The sequence below is a fragment of the Pseudophryne corroboree genome, chromosome 4 (assembly GCF_028390025.1).
Source record: "Pseudophryne corroboree isolate aPseCor3 chromosome 4, aPseCor3.hap2, whole genome shotgun sequence".
NCBI classification, from domain to species: Eukaryota; Metazoa; Chordata; class Amphibia; order Anura; family Myobatrachidae; genus Pseudophryne; species Pseudophryne corroboree.
Window position 1 is genome coordinate 40,311,185 of NC_086447.1, and position 15,790 is coordinate 40,326,974.

General features: G+C 48.3%; 1 protein-coding gene across 1 annotated transcript; it reads right to left on the reverse strand.

Moving 5' to 3' along the window:
• Positions 1 to 8,956: 8,956 nt before the first annotated feature.
• On the reverse strand, positions 8,957 to 12,919 carry LOC134911085 (fucolectin-like). Its single transcript, XM_063919467.1, has 3 exons — positions 12,849 to 12,919; positions 11,059 to 11,355; positions 8,957 to 9,169 (listed from the first exon to the last, which is right to left on the reverse strand). The coding sequence occupies exons 1-3, from the start codon at positions 12,917 to 12,919 to the stop codon at positions 8,992 to 8,994; spliced, it is 546 nt and encodes a 181-aa protein (XP_063775537.1). The 3' UTR covers positions 8,957 to 8,991.
• Between the last annotated feature and the right edge of the window lie 2,871 nt (positions 12,920 to 15,790).

The following is a 15,790-nucleotide window of genomic DNA, read 5'->3' on the forward strand; positions in this document are numbered from 1 at the left end:
TGATCCCAAAGTATTATTAACCTCAAAAACCATAATTTCCACTCATTTTCAGTCTATTCTGAATACCTCACAACTCACAATATTATTTTTAGTCCTAAAATTTGCACCGAGGTCGCTGTGTGAGTAAGATAAGCGACCCTAGTGGCCGACACAAACACCGGGCCCATCTAGGAGTGGCACTGCAGTGTCACGCAGGATGGCCCTTCCAAAAAACCCTCCCCAAACAGCACATGACGCAAAGAAAAAAAGAGGCGCAATGAGGTAGCTGTGTGAGTAAGATTAGCGACCCTAGTGGCCGACACAAACACCGGGCCCATCTAGGAGTGGCACTGCAGTGTCACGCAGGATGTCCCTTCCAAAAAACCCTCCCCAAACAGCACATGACGCAAAGAAAAAAAGAGGCGCAATGAGGTAGCTGTGTGAGTAAGATAAGCGACCCTAGTGGCCGACACAAACACCGGGCCCATCTAGGAGTGTCACTGCAGTGTCACGCTGGATGTCCCTTCCAAAAAACCCTCCCCAAACAGCACATGACGCAAAGAAAAAAAGAGGCGCAATGAGGTAGCTGTGTGAGTAAGATAAGCGACCCTAGTGGCCGACACAAACACCGGGCCCATCTAGGAGTGGCACTGCAGTGTCACGCAGGATGTCCCTTCCAAAAAACCCTCCCCAAACAGCACATGACGCAAAGAAAAGAAAAAAGAGGTGCAAGATGGAATTGTCCTTGGGCCCTCCCACCCACCCTTATGTTGTATAAACAAAACAGGACATGCACACTTTAACCAACCCATCATTTCAGTGACAGGGTCTGCCACACGACTGTGACTGATATGACGGGTTGGTTTGGACCCCCCCCAAAAAAGAAGCAATTAATCTCTCCTTGCACAAACTGGCTCTACAGAGGCAAGATGTCCACCTCATCATCACCCTCCGATATATCACCGTGTACATCCCCCTCCTCACAGATTATCAATTCGTCCCCACTGGAATCCACCATCTCAGCTCCCTGTGTACTTTGTGGAGGCAATTGCTGCTGGTCAATGTCTCCGCGGAGGAATTGATTATAATTCATTTTAATGAACATCATCTTCTCCACATTTTCTGGATGTAACCTCGTACGCCGATTGCTGACAAGGTGAGCGGCGGCACTAAACACTCTTTCGGAGTACACACTTGTGGGAGGGCAACTTAGGTAGAATAAAGCCAGTTTGTGCAAGGGCCTCCAAATTGCCTCTTTTTCCTGCCAGTATAAGTACGGACTGTGTGACGTGCCTACTTGGATGCGGTCACTCATATAATCCTCCACCATTCTATCAATGTTGAGAGAATCATATGCAGTGACAGTAGACGACATGTCCGTAATCGTTGTCAGGTCCTTCAGTCCGGACCAGATGTCAGCATCAGCAGTCGCTCCAGACTGCCCTGCATCACCGCCAGCGGGTGGGCTCGGAATTCTGAGCCTTTTCCTCGCACCCCCAGTTGCGGGAGAATGTGAAGGAGGAGATGTTGACAGGTCGCGTTCCGCTTGACTTGACAATTTTGTCACCAGCAGGTCTTTCAACCCCAGCAGACTTGTGTCTGCCGGAAAGAGAGATCCAAGGTAGGCTTTAAATCTAGGATCGAGCACGGTGGCCAAAATGTAGTGCTCTGATTTCAACAGATTGACCACCCGTGAATCCTTGTTAAGCGAATTAAGGGCTCCATCCACAAGTCCCACATGCCTAGCGGAATCGCTCCGTGTTAGCTCCTCCTTCAATGTCTCCAGCTTCTTCTGCAAAAGCCTGATGAGGGGAATGACCTGACTCAGGCTGGCAGTGTCTGAACTGACTTCACGTGTGGCAAGTTCAAAGGGCATCAGAACCTTGCACAACGTTGAAATCATTCTCCACTGCGCTTGAGACAGGTGCATTCCACCTACTATATCGTGCTCAATTGTATAGGCTTGAATGGCCTTTTGCTGCTCCTCCAACCTCTGAAGCATATAGAGGGTTGAATTCCACCTCGTTACCACTTCTTGCTTCAGATGATGGCAGGGCAGGTTCAGTAGTTTTTGGTGGTGCTCCAGTCTTCTGTACGTGGTGCCTGTACGCCGAAAGTGTCCCGCAATTCTTCTGGCCACCGACAGCATCTCTTGCACGCCCCTGTCGTTTTTAAAAAAATTCTGCACCACCAAATTCAAGGTATGTGCAAAACATGGGACGTGCTGGAATTTGCCCATATTTAATGCACACACAATATTGCTGGCGTTGTCCGATGCCACAAATCCACAGGAGAGTCCAATTGGGGTAAGCCATTCCGCGATGATCTTCCTCAGTTGCCGTAAGAGGTTTTCAGCTGTGTGCGTATTCTGGAAAGCGGTGATACAAAGCGTAGCCTGCCTAGGAAAGAGTTGGCGTTTGCGAGATGCTGCTACTGGTGCCGCCGCTGCTGTTCTTGCGGCGGGAGTCCATACATCTACCCAGTGGGCTGTCACAGTCATATAGTCCTGACCCTGCCCTGCTCCACTTGTCCACATGTCCGTGGTTAAGTGGACATTGGGTACAACTGCATTTTTTAGGACACTGGTGAGTCTTTTTCTGACGTCCGTGTACATTCTCGGTATCGCCTGCCTAGAGAAGTGGAACCTAGATGGTATTTGGTAACGGGGGCACACTGCCTCAATAAATTGTCTAGTTCCCTGTGAACTAACGGCGGATACCGGACGCACGTCTAACACCAACATAGTTGTCAAGGCCTCAGTTATCCGCTTTGCAGCAGGATGACTGCTGTGATATTTCATCTTCCTCGCAAAGGACTGTTGAACAGTCAATTGCTTACTGGAAGTAGTACAAGTGGGCTTACGACTTCCCCTCTGGGATGACCATCGACTCCCAGCAGCAACAACAGCAGCGCCAGCAGCAGTAGGCGTTACACGCAAGGATGCATCGGAGGAATCCCAGGCAGGAGAGGAATCGTCAGAATTGCCAGTGACATGGCCTGCAGGACTATTGGCATTCCTGGGGAAGGAGGAAATTGACACTGAGGGAGTTGGTGGGGTGGTTTGCGTGAGCTTGGTTACAAGAGGAAGGGATTTACTGGTCAGTGGACTGCTTCCGCTGTCACCCAAAGTTTTTGAACTTGTCACTGACTTATTATGAATGCGCTGCAGGTGACGTATAAGGGAGGATGTTCCGAGGTGGTTAACGTCCTTACCCCTACTTATTACAGCTTGACAAAGGGAACACACGGCTTGACACCTGTTGTCCGCATTTCTGTTGAAATACCTCCACACCGAAGAGCTGATTTTTTTGGTATTTTCACCTGGCATGTCAACGGCCATATTCCTCCCACGGACAACAGGTGTCTCCCCGGGTGCCTGACTTAAACAAACCACCTCACCATCAGAATCCTCCTGGTCAATTTCCTCCCCAGCGCCAGCAACACCCATATCCTCCTCATCCTGGTGTACTTCAACACTGACATCTTCAATCTGACTATCAGGAACTGGACTGCGGGTGCTCCTTCCATCACTTGCAGGGGGCGTGCAAATGGTGGAAGGCGCATGCTCTTCACGTCCAGTGTTGGGAAGGTCAGGCATCGCAACCGACACAATTGGAGTCGGACTCTCCTTGTGGATTTGGGATTTCGAAGAACGCACAGTTCTTTGCGGTGCTACTGCTTTTGCCAGCTTTAGTCTTTTCATTTTTCTAGCGAGAGGCTGAGTGCTTCCATCCTCATGTGAAGCTGAACCACTAGCCATGAACATAGGCCAGGGCCTCAGCCGTTCCTTGCCACTCCGTGTGGTAAATGGCATATTGGCAAGTTTACGCTTCTCCGACGACAATTTTATTTTAGGTTTTGGAGTCCTTTTTTTACTGATATTTGGTGTTTTGGATTTGACATGCTCTGTACTATGACATTGGGCATCGGCCTTGGCAGACGACGTTGCTGGCATTTCATCGTCTCGGCCATGACTAGTGGCAGCAGCTTCAGCACGAGGTGGAAGTGGATCTTGATCTTTCCCTAATTTTGGAACCTCAACATTTTTGTTCTCCATATTTTAATAGGCACAACTAAAAGGCACCTCAGGTAAACAATGGAGATGGATGGATTGGATACTAGTATACAATTATGGACGGGCTGCCGAGTGCCGACACAGAGGTAGCCACAGCCGTGAACTACCGCACTGTACTGTGTCTGCTGCTAATATAGACTGGTTGATAAAGAGATAGTATACTCGTAACTAGTATGACTATAAAGAAAGAAAAAAAAACCACGGTTAGGTGGTATATACAATTATGGACGGGCTGCCGAGTGCCGACACAGAGGTAGCCACAGCCGTGAACTACCGCACTGTACTGTGTCTGCTGCTAATATAGACTGGTTGATAAAGAGATAGTATACTCGTAACTAGTATGACTATAAAGAAAGAAAAAAAAACCACGGTTAGGTGGTATATACAATTATGGACGGGCTGCCGAGTGCCGACACAGAGGTAGCCACAGCCGTGAACTACCGCACTGTACTGTGTCTGCTGCTAATATAGACTGGTTGATAAAGAGATAGTATACTCGTAACTAGTATGACTATAAAGAAAGAAAAAAAAACCACGGTTAGGTGGTATATACAATCATGGACGGGCTGCCGAGTGCCGACACAGAGGTAGCCACAGCCGTGAACTACCGCACTGTACTGTGTCTGCTGCTAATATATAGACTGGTTGATAAAGAGATAGTATACTCGTAACTAGTATGTATGTATAAAGAAAGAAAAAAAAACCACGGTTAGGTGGTATATACAATTATGGACGGGCTGCCGAGTGCCGACACAGAGGTAGCCACAGCCGTGAACTACCGCACTGTACTGTGTCTGCTGCTAATATATAGACTGGTTGATAAAGAGATAGTATACTCGTAACTAGTATGTATGTATAAAGAAAGAAAAAAAAACCACGGTTAGGTGGTATATACAATTATGGACGGGCTGCCGAGTGCCGACACAGAGGTAGCCACAGCCGTGAACTACCGCACTGTACTGTGTCTGCTGCTAATATATAGACTGGTTGATAAAGAGATAGTATACTCGTAACTAGTATGTATGTATAAAGAAAGAAAAAAAAACCACGGTTAGGTGGTATATACAATTATGGACGGGCTGCCGAGTGCCGACACAGAGGTAGCCACAGCCGTGAACTACCGCACTGTACTGTGTCTGCTGCTAATATAGACTGGTTGATAAAGAGATAGTATACTCGTTACTAGTATGTATGTATAAAGAAAGAAAATAAAACCACGGTTAGGTGGTATATACAATTATGGACGGGCTGCCGAGTGCCGACACAGAGGTAGCCACAGCCGTGAACTACCGCACTGTACTGTGTCTGCTGCTAATATAGACTGGTTGATAAAGAGATAGTATACTACTAATATTATATATACTGGTGGTCAGGTCACTGGTCACTAGTCACACTGGCAGTGGCACTCCTGCAGCAAAAGTGTGCACTGTTTAATTTTAATATAATATTATGTACTCCTGGCTCCTGCTATAACCTATAACTGGCACTGCAGTGCTCCCCAGTCTCCCCCACAATTATAAGCTGTGTGAGCTGAGCACAGTCAGATATATATATACATTGATGCAGCACACTGGGCTGAGCAGTGCACACAGATATGGTATGTGACTGAGTCACTGTGTGTATCGTTTTTTTCAGGCAGAGAACGGATATATTAAATAAAACAAACAACTGCACTGTCTGGTGGTCACTGTGTGTCGTCAGTCACTAAACTCTGCACTCTCTTCTACAGTATCACAGCCTCAGGTCAATCTCTCTCTCTCTCTCTCAACCCTAATCTAAATGGAGAGGACGCCAGCCACGTCCTCTCCCTATCAATCTCAATGCACGTGTGAAAATGGCGGCGACGCGCGGCTCCTTATATAGAATCCGAGTCTCGCGATAGAATCCGAGCCTCGCGAGAATCCGACAGCGTCATGATGACGTTCGGGCGCGCTCGGGTTAACCGAGCAAGGCGGGAAGATCCGAGTCGCTCGGACCCGTGAAAAAAAACATGAAGTTCGGGCGGGTTCGGATTCAGAGAAACCGAACCCGCTCATCTCATATAAACACACCAGCCAATCAGATCCTAACTGTTAATTTACATAATGGAGCTGATTGGCTGGTGCCTTTATCACCTTGCACATATCACTGGTTTATCACTTCCTTATACCTTCTCCAGGTTAATACATCTGCCCCATTGTATGATATAGAAAGTATGAATCTGTCCCAAAAGATTGTTTATCTCAGATATGGGTCCCGGTAGTCCTCCAAATGCCCGCCACACGCTCCAATTGGCAGCGTGTCATCACCTGGCAGTGCCCTGTGTGCTTCACAAAACAGATCAGGATAGAGAACTATCCAACAACTTCCAATGTACAATGGTAACCCCCCACCCCCTCCGCTGTGTGCCCTGTCTCTATACACAAGCAGAACGTGATCTTTGCGGACCCCCCTTCCCCATATCACAGTTAAGAAATATTTTGGGAGAAACGCTACCAAAAACTTAGGGGTAAATTTACTAAGATGGGCGCTCTATTTAAGATGAGATGTCTCCCATAGCAACCAATCAGCTTCTACTTCTCATTTATCTAGTACCTTCTAGAAGAAAATACCTGGAATCTGATTGGTTGCTATTGGCAACATCCTATCTTAAATAGAACTCCCATCTTAGTAAATTTACCCCTTAGTTTTGAATGGAGAGTAGTAATTAATGGTAAGTGGTTCTTTCATTGGTAAATAATAATTTCTAGTTGCAAAAGCATCCCCATACTAAATGTAGCACTTTGGGTGGCATTATTTGTTATACCAAAAACGGTAACCGGTCTTTTGGTCGACGTGATCACTAGGTCATCATGGCAAAGGTCAACACATGAAAAGGTCGATATGACTTTCACTTTTTTTCTTTCTTTTTTTTTTTTTTGGAACTTTTTCCTACTGTATTATCCACGTGGACTACGATTAGGGATGATAACCTGTGCGGAGCGCAGCGAGGCACCTTGCCCAAAGTATGGCGAGCGAAGTTAGGGGACGCGGTGCGCTAAGTGGGGTTCCCGGTCACTTCATGGAGAAAACAACTCAAAAAATATATAAAAAATTCATGTCGAACTTTTTCTATGTCGACCCATTGTAATGACTGCGTCGACCTATTTCAGGTGTCGGACCCTATGATCCATACCCAAAAAAACAGTAGAAAACGCAGCGTTCCAACCACTGGGGCCCCTTTATTCAGCCTAGTATTGGGGGCTCTCTGTTTGGTGTATTGGTCCTCTGATGGGGCTTTGGGTCCTTACTCCTCCGCAGCCCAAACTACAGATGATCTAACCCGTTATCAACTCTAGGAATGTGAGAATAACGCGTTTCACTCATTCTGTCCCCATTTTTATAGCTACATGTGCAGGGAACAGCGCACGGGGGTAGAGGGGATTTCTGCACAGGATAGGATACGGTACAGTAAGTGTATACCAATAATACCGGGGTAAGTCACACGCTCATATGTTCAGAATAACACTTGGTGGTGCGTCCCGGAATCAGCGTGTACAGCATTAAACACTGCGGGTTCTCTCCAAGATGGCAGAGGGAAAGAGAAGATTCCGTTGTGGGGGCTCGTAGTTACTATAGAAAAAATTGTGTATTGAACACATAACTGAATACAAATTCAGATATTACAATAACTCGTATCTAGGCAACAGAGACAGATATATCATGTGAATGAAATAAGAAACTCAAGACCCTATAATAGGATCAGTAATCTTAGTGTGAACTCCAAGTATGATTTTGTAAAATCAGGGTGATATATACAGTATATATATAGTGCAGCATGGTCTTACCCAGGTGCACAGGTAACATATGCCCCACCCGCAGTGCAGCATAGTATTACCCAGGTGCACGTTACATCTGCCCCCCTGCATCTCCGGGCACACAGACACACGTGGCCATCAGCGTGCTGGAGAGTGGGAGCCATTATTATTATTCTTCCCAGTGGTGGGCAGAGAGTTACGTCCTTTCACTGTGTGGCGCCCACCCGGCCCGTCCTCAGGGAGATTGCTGGAATCCTCAGGGAGTCAGAGAGGTCACCCCTATCTCAGGGAGTCTCACTGACATTCAGGGAGAAAGAATGATGCACAGTACAGAAGTCTTGTTATGATGTATTCTAGCGACACCCTGTACCCGGCATAGTATATACTTTCTCTGACTGAGCCCTTGACCTGGGATATTGCCATGGCAACCCTGGTCCTGGCTTGGCGTGAAAGGGACAGCCTGGGTCCGGTGCCCCGTGAAATCATCCCTGGTCATGACCACGGTTGAACCTGGGACTGAACCGGGTAGTCTTCAGTGTGAATGCGGGACCCAGGTTATCCGACCCGGGTCACGCTAAAAGTATGCAGAGAGCCGAAGATCACCGGCGCTTAGAGATGATGTCATCTCCAGGCACCAGCAAAGGGACGACCTGGCAGTAACCCGGGTCCAGCCTGCAGGGTGAACGTGGTTTCAAGCAGCTGTGACACCCAGTTTGGAGCTGGACCCGGGGTTTTGGGGTGAAAGAGGTATACAGTAAATAACATACTTTGAAGCTCCTCCAAACTGCAGCAGTATCAGTCTAATTGTAACACTGCAGTAACATGGGTAATGTCCGTCTCTGGTTTTCTCCTTAATGCTACAGCACATTATATTCTATTTTATTATTTATTAACAGTTTCTTATATAGCGCAGCATATTCCGTTGTGCTGTTGGAAACAACAGTGATGAAACAAAACTGGGTAATAACAGACAGTCATAGAGGTCGGAGGGCCCTGCTCACAAGTTTACAATCTAAGTCCAGTTAAACCATGACGTTAGGATTTATTAGGCTCTCTAAGGGCAGAAATATTTCTATGGTCAGACGCTACTATAAATACTGCAGACTTCATCACCAACTCTTGTACATTGTTATCATTACTTTTAAGATCATTTTGTATTTATTATTTCTCTAAATCCGGCACAGGTAAGTCGGCGGTGGGAATCCCGAAGACCTGCACTTCACACAGCTGGAGATATTTCTGTTTGGCCGGTAAGATGATATTCACAAACTGTCCGACCATCCCTTTACACTGGAAGGTTTGGGTGGTGCCGGTGGACGTGGAGGTAATCTGCGCGCACCTGGGGAAACCAAACAAATCAAAGACATTGCGTGATTGTTAATAACATGTATTTTCTCCATGGCATATACTTGATATGTATTTACTAATACACAGTATTATCAATACGTGCCCGGGGTATGTGCGGTAACAATATCTACTGTATTTAATATTCTCTATATACTCTCTTGTCCCCCATTATATAATACATTCAGGGATGCCAGTGCACATACAGTAGTGGTTTTTATTGGTTTTTTTTGGATGGGGTGTGGCCACACCTCCCAGATTTGGCCACGCCCCCAGTAGCTGGGCCCTATTCAGCTCTCGGCAGCCTCGAATACATTGTCCTATTTGCACCATATAATACTCATACGGTTCATGAGTTCATTAGCAGTGCCAACAAAACTGCACCCTAGTGTGTACGTGGTAGGGATTATAGGGCTGATTCCGATTTGTACGGAATGCCGATGTTCGTGCAGCTGAGCGATTATCTTCTGCACTGCGCAGGCAGCAAGGTACCTCAGGAAAGCCGCTCGCAGTGATGATCCAGTGATTGACAGGAAAGGACCTTTTTGGAAAGTTAATAGAGATTACTGGCAAAAAAACAGGCTTGTCGCAACCGTTTTTGGGGCGTCACTGCCTTCATCTGCAATCGCATGCACAGAAAATGTGGCGCCAGTGTCGCTACTACAGCGGCCATTCTTTATTTTTATTTTTTTCCGCAATGGAGCGATTAGTCGCTAATGCGCATGCGCAATGTCGGCAGTGCGACTGCGCCAAGTAAATTTGCTATGCAGTTAGGTATTTTACTCACGGCATTACGAGGTTTTTTCTTCGTTCTGGTGATCGTAATGTGATTGACAGGAAGTGGGTGTTTCTGGGCGGAAACTGGCCGTTTTATGGGTGTGTGCGAAAAACGCTACCGTTTCTGGGAAAAACGCGGGAGTGGCTGGAGAAACGGAGGAGTGTCTGGGCGAACGCTGGGTGTGTTTGTGACGTCTAACCAGGAACGACAAGCACTGAACTGATCGCAGATGCTGAGTAAGTGGCCCTCATTCTGAGTTGTTCGCTCATTAGCTGCTTTTAGCACCTTTGCACACGCTAAGCCACCGCCTACTGGGAGTGAATCTTAGCTTATCAAAATTGCGAACGAAAGATTAGCAGAATTGCGATTAGACACCTCTTAGCAGTTTCTGAGTAGCTCCAGACTTACTCGGCATCTGCGATCAGTTCAGTGCTTGTTGTTCCTGGTTTGAAATACCTAACTGCATAGCAAATTTACTTGGCGCAGTCGCACTGCGGACATTGCGCATTAGCGACTAATCGCTCCGTTGCGAAAGAAAAATAACGAGTGAACAACTCGGAATGACCACCAGTGTGGAGCTACTCAGAAACTGCTAAGAAGTGTCTATTCGCAATTCTGCTAATTTTTCGTTCGCAATTTTGATAAGCTAAGATTCACTCCCAGTAGGCGGCGGCTTAGCGTGTGCAAAGCTGTTAAAAGCAGCTAATGAGCGAACAACTCGGAATGAGGGCCAATATAAATAACTGGTAATAATAATATATATAGAAAATGCTGCAATACGAGATACCTTTTGATGTGCGGCAATAGTAGATTTTTAAATGCGACAACTGTCTAGGAAAAGACCCACATGGTCAGATGGGATCAGTACGAGAGACCAGCAGCCCGGATCCCGGCAGTGAGCGCAGCATGTCCCCTCGCGGGCTCGCTGCACTCACCGCGCAGGTTTCTATTCCACTCCGGGTGGTGGCGTGGACCACCACCCAAGAGGAGTAACCAACCGGCGGTCAGCACTCCGACCACCGGTATTTCAGCTGGTGTCAGGATCCCGACAGGCGGTCAGTTGACTGCCTCCCGGTCAGATATGTCTACTCCGAAAGAGGATTTACCTTGGATTGTCATTTCCGTTGTTTTCTACGGAGTTCCCGATCAGAATCTCGCCGCCGTTCAGCCAGTCTCCGCAGCAGTCACCCCTGTTAGTGATTATTATGTGGGATATCTTATGGGGCTCCAGCAAGTCCACCTTCCACCAGGCCGAATAGTCGTTGTTGGTGCTGGAACATGATCCGAATCCGAAGTTGGAGTTCAGGTTCCCGTCTATGGCGTTGATGGCGTTGGAGAGGTAACCAAGCTCGAAGTTGTAGAATATAGAGGACTGGGTGGCACGGCCCCGCATGGCAACATTTCTATCTGTAGAGAGTGTGAGTAGAGAGAAACATCGGTGATCTGTAGTTGTGGACGGGCATTGGCCAACGACATTCATTGGTCACTTTAGTAATATGTCTTCCTTCCTGTTCAGTTCATAATTGGTCTTACTACCTTATTATTGTGTTGGAAATAATAATTAATCAGGTGTAAATAATGGTTTAGCAGCAGTAACAGCTTTCCGGACCCTTGTACTTGCCTCCCAAGTTGCTGCAGGAAACTAAAATGCCGCCTGTGTAAGATGGAATCAGGGGGCTCCATAATTAAATTGGGCATAATTCAGACCAGATAGTAGCTGTGCAAAATTTTGCATGGCTACGATCAGATTCTCAGACATGCGGGGGGACGCCCAGCACAGGGCTAGTCCGCCCCGAATGTCAGCCCTCCCCCCTGCAAGGTCCGGGCACGCCTGCATTGTCCAGACCGCGCCCCCTAAACGGCGGACAAACGCCGCCAGCCTGCCCCCTCCCGTCCAGCCACCGCCTCTGCCTGTGAATCAGGCAGAGGCGATCACAGGGCTGAGACGGCTGTCTGGCATGCGCCGGCGCACTGCGGCACCAGCACGTGCATAGTTCAGACCTGATCGGCTGCTGTGCGAAAACGCACAGCACCGATCAGGTTTGAATTAGGCCCCCTGTACTCAACAGGGCGAGGAGTGTAACTGATTTGCCCCCAAAGTTAAGTCCCTACTAGTAATGATAATAATATGGCCCAAAATGAGTACATTAAAAGAAAAGACCATTTGGATTATATAGATTTTTGTTTTTTGGTTATATAGATATTGTGGTCGTATAAAGGTAAATGGCATTACAGAGCCACGGATTCTGTGTGGGGCTGGAGAGATGTGTCCACACAGGACAAAAAGCAGGTGTGACCACGCCTAATGGCTGCTGCCGGAGAGTGCAGACAGTATGGCAGGGACTGTGGCAGCCAGGCGAGGCAGCTGCCTGTGGAGACAGAGCCAAGTTGGGGTTCCAGCAGCCGAGGCCGGGACTGGACAGTCAGAGCCCAGTGTGTCCAGAGGCCAGTGGGGGCTAGGAAGCCGCATTCTTACATGCAGGAGGCAGGGAGAAGCAGAAAACGGACACTGCATTTATGAACCTGTAGCAGCCAAGCGAAGCCATGCAGGAGCCTGTGATATATACCTACAAGAAGCAGATTAATAACTGGCCAGTATAATGATGGGCGAAGGAGTGAGCTACCGACCTACACAGGGGCTAGGCTGCTTGTTATTTTCTCTTTCATTATCACTGCATTTATTTACCTGAAAATCTGTGTGTGGGCCCCAATTGAGCACCAAGACAATGAACCACTGTACTCCTCTACCAAGCTAATTTCCCCTGTTTGTGTATATATATATATATTTAGATATATATTTAGATTGATTTAGGTTGTGGAGTTTTATTTTTATCTTATGTGGCCCCAGTTGTCTTGTGCCCTTGTTTTTATCCCAACCCCGACAGCAAAAGCAGACTCACACTCACAGGTCCGGGCTGTAGTAGCGGTCACCAGCCAGAAGAGAGCAGCGGTGAGTAGTAACACCATTGTGCAGTTAGACAGCAGCTGTAAAGACACAGAAATAGGTTTTGGGGGGAAAAAAAGATTCCTTCAAATCCATTTTATAAGGATCAGATGCGGAGTTGAATGCAAGTCAGCAGCTGTTACACGTGTATTAAGTGCTTGGGTATAAATGTGTCTATTCACCCACCCGCACCACTCCTATCCATACACTGAGCACTATCACTATCGTAGCTGAATGTCGTCATTATCATTGCGCACTGGTCCCAGACTTATCCGGCGTGTCTTCACATACGCAGAACTCTGCAGCCCCCCGTAATTCTGTCCCTCGACATGCCCCGTACTGAGTTTTGTCTACGGTACCATCACTACCACCCACCCAATGCCCCTTCAGCGGCTCGGACTCACCGATAGACGCGTTAGCTCCTTTGCGGAGCATGAGTACTGCAAAAACGTGCGCAGTACTTTCCCAAAACTGACTTGCGTTCAACACTGTATAGGCCCAGTGTATTCACGCAATTAAAAAAATGATAATGGAATTATTGCTAATATGTAGAAATTATCACATGAGCAACTATCTTACAGTCATTTTATAAATATTTCCTACAATGTGAAAGAGATGACGTGGAGAAGTTGACCATAGCAACTAATTAGCTTTATAGACAGTGCTAGATAAATGATAGGAGCTGGTTGCTATGGGCAACCTCCACTTTAGCTCTCTCAGAGGTTTGACTTCTTGACCTAAATCATTTCTATGGAAAGTAACTATTTTTAGAAAAATAATAATAATTTGATCTTTTAAATTAAATATAAATTGTCTGTATGACGTATTCAGGTTAAAAGTTATTTCATTATGTTTATATGGGTTTTGTTAGATGAAACTGTGCTCGCTATGTTGTAGGTACTGTACATTGTATGAACACCGTTATCTCCATTATATGCCATACTGTCATTGTTTGTATCTATTATAATTTAGAATTTCTCATTTAAGGTACAGTACTAATGTGAAACCCCACTAAGTTGATTGAGCCCTGCAAGGATGATGTGCAATGTATGGGCTATCACTGTATACACAGAGGACAGAGTGAGGGGCTGAGTAATACAGAGCAAAGTGTGTGTGATCTGTCTCTGAGGAGCGGGGCGGAGTGATATAGTCTCAGGGTGAGTCGTCCTGTCAGGAGAACTCTTGAGTAGAGATGGGCAAGCCGAGACACTGGTGTGTGTCAAGTCAAGTTATTCAGCTCAGTGGAGTGGCTCGACACAGTGTCTCGGCTCACGGCTCATCTTCAATGCATCCCACTGCAGAGGGACTCGGAGCAGAGACAAGGGGGCGGATCCTAATGCCAGGAGTCACTCAGGATTCATCAGGAGAGGAGAGCACACCCTCCAACTGTACCTTTTTGGCCGGTACAGTACCGTTTTTTTAAGGTCTGTACAGGCCAAAAAGGGCTTTGTACCGATTTTTTACTCACTGCATCTCCATTGAAAGTATAGGAAAGGGGGCGTGACCACGCCCCCTTTACCCGCGGCCACGCCCCCTTTCCTTATTTGTACCGGTTTTTACGTGTACAATGTTGGAGGGTATGGGAGAGCCGTCGCCTGGGGGAGACAAGGGGGCGGATCTTGAGACCAGGAGTCACTCAGGACTCATCAGGAGAGGAGAGCCGTCGTTCGGGGGAGAGACAAGGGGGCGGATCCTGAGACCAGAAGTCACTCGGGACTCATCAGGAGAGGAGAGCCGTCGTTCGGGGGAGAGACAAGAGGGTGGATCCTGAGACCAGGAGTCACTCAGGACTCATCAGGAGAGGAGAGCCGTCGTTCGGGGGAGAGACAAGGGGGCGGATCCTGAGACCAGGAGTCACTCAGGACTCATCAGGAGAGGAGAGCCGTCGTTCGGGGGAGAGATAAGAGGGTGGATCCTGAGACCAGGAGTCACTCAGGACTCATCAGGAGAGGAGAGCCGTCGTTCGGGGGAGAGACAAGAGGGTGGATCCTGAGACCAGGAGTCACTCAGGACTCATCAGGAGAGGAGAGCCGTCGTTCGGGGGAGAGACAAGGGGGTGGATCCTGAGACCAGGAGTCACTCAGGACTCATCAGGAGAGGAGAGCCGTCGTTCGGGGGAGAGACAAGGGGGCGAATCCTGAGACCAGGAGTCACTCAGGACTCAGCAGGAGAGGAGAGCCGTCGTTCAGGGGAGAGACAAGGGGGGCGGATCCTGAGACCAGGAGTCACTCAGGACTCATCAGGAGAGGAGAGCCGTCGTTCAGGGGAGAGACAAGGGGGCGGATCCTGAGACCAGGAGTCACTCAGGACTCATCAGGAGAGGAGAGCCGTCGTTCGGGGGAGAGACAAGGGGGCGGATCCTGAGCCCGGGGGGTCGCTCTGGATTCATCAGGAGAGGAGAGCCGTTGCCCGGGGGAGAGACAAGGGGGCGGATCCTGAGACCAGGAGTCACTCAGGACTCATCAGGAGAGGAGAGCCGTTGCCCGGGGGAGAGACAAGGGGGCGGATCCTGAGACCAGGAGTCACTCAGGACTCATCAGGAGAGGAGAGCCGTTGCCCGGGGGAGAGACAAGGGGGCGGATCCTGAGACCAGGAGTCACTCAGGACTCATCAGGAGAGGAGAGCCGTTGCCCGGGGGAGAGACAAGGGGGCGGATCCTGAGACCAGGAGTCACTCAGGACTCATCAGGAGAGGAGAGCCGTTGCCCGGGGGAGAGACAAGGGGGCGGATCCTGAGCCCGGGGGGTCGCTCTGGACTCATCAGGAGAGGTGAGCCGTTGCCCGGGGCAGAGACAAGGGGGTGGATCCTGAGCCCGGGGGTCACTGTGGACTCATCAGCAGAGGAGAGCCGTTGCCCGGGGGAGAGACAAGGGGGCGGATCCTGAGGCCGGAGGA